Source organism: Nerophis ophidion, linkage group LG17 (genome assembly GCF_033978795.1).
Source record: "Nerophis ophidion isolate RoL-2023_Sa linkage group LG17, RoL_Noph_v1.0, whole genome shotgun sequence".
Classification (NCBI taxonomy): domain Eukaryota; kingdom Metazoa; phylum Chordata; class Actinopteri; order Syngnathiformes; family Syngnathidae; genus Nerophis; species Nerophis ophidion.
This window is the reverse complement of record NC_084627.1, coordinates 7516672-7522671: the sequence shown is the minus strand read 5'-3', so window position 1 is coordinate 7522671 and position 6000 is coordinate 7516672. Positions and strand designations below refer to the sequence as shown.

Below are 6000 nucleotides of genomic sequence, written 5' to 3'. Positions count from 1 at the left end.
TAGTATTGAACTAGTTATTGACATACACATTTGTCATTACTAACTAGTCATTAAAGAACTAGTATTTAAGTAGTCGTTGACTCAATATTTATTAACTTGTTTTAAACATTTTAGTGATCCAGTAATCATTTTTAACCAGTCATTTCTAGTCATGAACAAAATAGTATGACTTACTAATACTTAACTAGTAATTGACCTACACATTTGTCATTAACTAACTAGTCATGACCTAACTAGCCATTCACCAACTGTTCACAAACTGACAAGTCAGCCAGTTGGTAGCTAAGTAATGAATAGTTAACTAACTAGTTGTTAAATATCTAGTGGTTAACTAACGTCACATTACCAACAATTCCCTAACAAACTAGTTGTTGACATTAGACAACTAGTCATGAGGAAGACTTGTCAGCCTCCGGTCACATGCAGGCAGTCACCGTGGCAACGGGGTGGGCGTGGCCTGCCGGAGGTCAGCTGACATCAAACACAAACACACCGCAAAAATCTGACTTTTTTTTATTCAAGTTAAGAAAGTCCAAGCAGCATGTTGATAAATACACACACACACACACACACACACACACACGCACACGCACACGCACACACACACACACACACACGCACACACACACACACACACACACACACACGCACGCACACACACACACAGGGGGGTGAAGGGGGGTGGGGGGGGACACACTTTTGGCCTGCAAGTCATTTTTCAAGTTAAAAGATGAAAAAGCCACCAATGATGAATGAGTGAATATTCTTTTGTTAGCTTAGCATCGTAGCATGTGTTGGCCAATAGTATTGGTCCACATGGCACACCTGTGATTAGTGACTGGGACACCTGCTTCTCATCATTAGGACCGGTGTCCAAATACTTTTGGCAATATAGTGTAGACAAGCTTTATTTTTATTGTAGGGCAGGGGTCACCGAGCTACTTCTTGGGTACTGATTCATGCCAAGGGCTACCAGTTTGATACACACTTCAATAAATTGCCAGAAATAGCCAATTTGCTCAATTGACCTTTAACTCTATGTTATTGTTAATAATTAATGATATTTATCTTTGTGGAAACACTGATCATCTTAATGATTTCTCACAATAAATATATATTTTTGATGACATGTTTTAAATAAGTTAAAATCCAATCTGCACTTTATTAGAATATATAACAAATTGGACCAAGATTTATTTCTAACAAAGACAAATCATTATTTCTTCTAGATTTTCCAGAACCAAAATAAAAGACTTTGAAATAAGATTTAAATTGGATTCTACAGATTTTCTAGATTTTCCAGAATATTTTTTATTTATTTTAATCATAATAAGTTTCACAAATATTCTTTGTCGAAAAAACTGAAGCTAAAATGAAGAATTACATTAAAATGTATTTATTATTCTTTACAATAAAACAATAAATGTACTTGAACATTGATTTAAATTGTCAGGAAAGAAGGAATTTAAAAGGTAAAAAGGTATATGTGTTTAAAAATCCTAAAATCATTTTTAAGCTTGTATTTTTTTCTCTTTCTGAAAGTTACAAGAAGCAAAGTAAAAGAATAAATGAATTTATTTAAACAAGTGAAGACCAAGTCTTTGAAATATATTCAAATTCTATTTGAGTTTTGTCTCTGTTAGAATTAAAAATGTCGACCAGCTTGCTAGTAAATAAATAAAATTAAAAAATAGAGGCAGCTCACTGGTAAGTGCTGCTATTTGAGCGATTTTTAGAACAGGCCAGCGGGCGACTCATCTGGTCCTTACGGGCGACCTGGTGCCCGCGTTGGTGACCCCTGATGTAGACAATGTGCCCCCCCCCAAAAAGGTGGAGTAAAAGTGGTCCTTCTAGAACCTGCTGACATCATGGTTGTTCCTCCAGGCCCGCGGGGGGCGCTGCCGGGTGTGGGTTGTCATGGAAACCTCTGGAAGGGAGCCGGCGTCAGTCACCATGGCAACGGGACACAGAAGATTTGAGGAGCGGGTGAAAAGGCGAGGCTTTCTATTTCATACTTTTTGAAAAATGGAGCGTATTGAAAATACTTTCAGGTGTTTTCTTCTGTACAGTAGAAAAGGTCCCTTAGCCCCGCCCACTAGATGGAGGTCCCGTGGGCGGCGTCAATGACTTCGGGCAAGGGTCCCGGGTACGCCGCCATCTTGCCAGGGCTCTGTCGGAACAAAGCGCCATTGGGCGCCCTGTGCTTGCAGGCCCCGCCCCCCAGGCTGTGCTGCGTCCGGCCCAGGGTCCCCCCAAGGTGAGGAGGCGGAGCCCCCTCCCCCGGCAGGAAGCTGGTCACGGCGAGGCCCGGGGGCACCATGGCCGCCTGGCCGGCCCGCATCCGGCCCAGGTCCAGCGCCGAGATCTCCATAGACGGACCGGGGATCTGCTTGAGGGCCAAGTCCTCGTCCAAAAGACTGTTCATGCCACCGTGCACACGCTCCAGGGTCACCTCCTTGTCCTGAGGGGAGGGGGCGGAGACACAGGCTGAGATTGGCCCCGCCCTCTGGCTTGGAAAATAACCAGCATGATCACAAGCGCTTATTGACCTGCTAGTCATGCACTAACTAGTCACACACTAACCCAGTCTTGAAACAAGTGGTATTATCACAACTAGTCATCCATCTCATAGTCATGCACTAACTAGTCATTGACCTACTAGTCATGAACTAACTCATGTTACTGAGTCGTGAAATAATTAGTATTATCACAACTAGTCATTGACCTCATAGTCATGCAATAACTAGTCATTGACCTACTAGTCATGAACTAACTCATATTACTGAGTCGTGAAATAATTAGTATTATTACAACTACCTATTGACCTACTAGTCATGCACTAACTAGTCATTGACCTACTAGTCATGAACTAATAAATATTAAACTACTATTGAAACAACTAGTATTATCACAACTCCTTATTGACCTACTAGTCATGCACTAACTAGCCATTGATCTACTAGTCACAAACTAACAAATATTCAGCTACTCTTGAAACAACTAGTATTATCACAACCAGTCCTTGATCTACTCATCATGAACTAACTATTGCTCAACTAGTCTTGAAATAACTAGTATCATCACAACTACATATTGTCCTTGTAGTCATGCACTAACTAACCATTGACCTACTAGTCACAAAATAACAAATATTCAACTACTCTTTAAACATCTAGTATTATCACAACTAGTTCTTGACCTACTCGTCATGAACTAAGTAATGCTCAAGTAGTCTTGAAATAACTAGTATTATTACAACTACTTATTGACCTACTATTTGTACACTAACTAGTCATTGACCTACTAGTCATGATCTAACAAATATTCCAATATGATTGAAACAACTATTATTATTACAACAACTCATTGACCTGCTAGTCATGAAATAACTAATGTTCAACTAGTATTGAAATAACTAGTATTATTAATAAACTAGTCATTGACCTACTGGTCACAAAGTAAACCATATTCAACTCCTCTTGAAACAACTAGTATTATCAAAACTAGTCATCAACCTCCTAGTCATTGAATAGCTAGTCATTGACCTAACAGTCATTAACTAACTAATAATCAGTTAGTTATTGGCCTACTCGTGGAGTAACTAGTCATTGACCTATAGTCATGAAGTAACTAGTCATTGACATACTAGCCATGAACTAACTGGTATTCAACTAGATATTGACCTACTAGTCATTAACTAACTATTATATTGCTAGTTATTGTCATACTAGCCATAGACTGACTAGTATTCCAATAGTTATTGACCTACTAGTCATGGACTAACTATTCTTTAACCTAACAGTCATTGACCGACTAGTCAGGAAGAAACTAGTAATCAACTAGTTTTTGAATCACTAGTCGTTGACCTAATAGTCATGAAAGAACTAGTATTGAATTAGTTTGTTCTACTAGTCATGGACAAGCAAGTGCTTACTTAATGATTGACCTACCAATAACAAACTCTCTAGTCACGAAATAGCTTTTATTTAACTAGTCAATGACCTAGTAAACATGTAGTCAATAAGGCAATATCCTTTTCAATAAGGCATTGCGTTACTAGACTAACATTGTTCCATAACACATTTATTTACTAGTCATTACCTAACCAGTATTCAACTAGCCATTGACCTAAAAGCTTTAAACTAACTGGTAATCAACCCACCATTAACTATGAACCATGAACTAAACACTATTCAATTAGCTAGTTTGTTACAACATATAATTAAAAATAATGTGTCAATAATCAATGAGTCATTAACCAGCCATTAATGACTAGTCATCAAGTACCTAGGCAGCAAATTAACTAACTAGTCATTGAATGACTGGTAATATAAATTAGTAATGAACTAACAAGTCATTGACTAGCGTGTCATAAGCCAATGTGTCATTGACCAACGAGTCATTTACCAACTAGTCACTAACTAAGAAGGCATGAACTAACTAGTACTTAGTCTGACTTAGTGAATGTGTGGACGTCACATGACAGAAGTGTCTGTCTTTGTGGGACTAGTTACTCATCTCAACACAAAGCTGGACTCAAGTGCCCTGCAGAGTACTAGTTAACCCATGGTCTACAACACAAGTAGTGGTAGAGTTAGTAGTATTGTTTTTAATAGTAACAGTCATTCACTACACTAGGAGTCCTTTGGAAATATATACATACATATATATGTGTTTGTGTATATTTATATATATGTATACACACACACACACATATATGTGTGTAGATCACGCAGACACACACACAGTAGTTAGTTAGTTAGTTGGTTAGTTAGTGTGTGTGTGTGTGCTGCCCCTAGTGGTGGTTGTGGGCGTGTGTGAGGGGAGGTTGTGGACGTGTTGGAGGACATTTCAGGCCTTCTGGGAATTCAACTATCAGCCAAATTATTTCTAACATGATACAAATCATATTTCGTATATATATATATATATATATATATATATATATTGCAATAATCACTTGGCAATACTACCAGACGCTGAGCTCTAGCTAATGAACGCTGGACAATGAGCACCTGGCAATGAGCACTAGACAATGAGTACTAGACAATGAGCGCTTAACAATGACTACTAGGCAGTGAGCTCTAGCTAATGAGCGCTAAACAATGAGTACTAGGCAGTGAGCACTAGACAATGAGCGCTTAACAATGAGTACTAGGCAGTGAGCACTGGACAATGAGCGCTAAACAATGAGTACTAGGCAGTGAGCACTAGACAATGAGCGCTAAACAATGAGCACTAGGCAGTGAGCACTAGACAATGAGTACTAGACAATGAGCGCTTAACAATGAGTACTAGGCAGTGAACACTAGACAATGAGTGCTAAACAATGAGTACTAGGCAGTGAGCACTGGACAATGAGCGCTAAACAATGAGTACTAGGCAGTGAGCACTAGACAATGAGCGCTAAACAATGAGCACTAGGCAGTGAGCACTAGACAATGAGTACTAGACAATGAGCGCTTAACAATGAGTACTAGGCAGTGAGCACTAGACAATGAGCGCTAAACAATGAGTACTAGGCAGTGAGCACTAGACAATGAGCGCTAGCTAGACAATGAGTACTAGGCAGTGAGCGCTTAACAATGAGTACTAGGCAGTGAGCACTAGACAATGGGCGCTAGCTAGACAATGAGTACTAGGCAGTGAGCGCTTAACAATGAGTACTAGGCAGTGAGCGCTTAACAATGAGTACTAGGCAGTGAGCGCTAGACAATGAGCGCTAAACAATGAGTACTAGGCAGTGAGCACTAGACAATGAGCGCTAGACAATGAGTACTCGGCAGTGAGCACTAGACAATGACCGCTAGCTAGACAATGAGTACTAGGCAATGAGCACTAGACAATGAGCGCTAGCTAGACAATAAGTACTAGGCAGTGAGCACTAGACAATGAGCACTATTGATTGAGTACTAGGCAGTGAGCACTAGACAATGAGCGCTAGACATTGAGTACTAGGCACTGAGCACTAGACAATGAGCCCTAGACAATGAGTACTAG

The 6000-nt window shown here is 39.7% G+C and overlaps 1 protein-coding gene across 5 annotated transcripts in view; it reads right to left on the bottom strand.

Annotated features, from left to right (window-relative positions):
* Nucleotides 1–618: 618 nt before the first annotated feature.
* LOC133535933 (glutamate receptor ionotropic, delta-1-like) overlaps nt 619–6000 on the bottom strand; it is a 198467-nt gene continuing 193085 nt past the window's right edge. For 4 of the 5 annotated variants that reach the window (XM_061875999.1, XM_061876002.1, XM_061876001.1 and 1 more), the window contains one exon: nt 619–2461. In XM_061875999.1, coding sequence (XP_061731983.1) covers nt 2121–2461 — 341 coding nt within the window. In that variant the 3' untranslated portion in view covers nt 619–2120. The remainder of the gene's footprint in view (nt 2462–6000) is intronic. The other variant, XM_061876003.1, reaches the window with a different exon arrangement.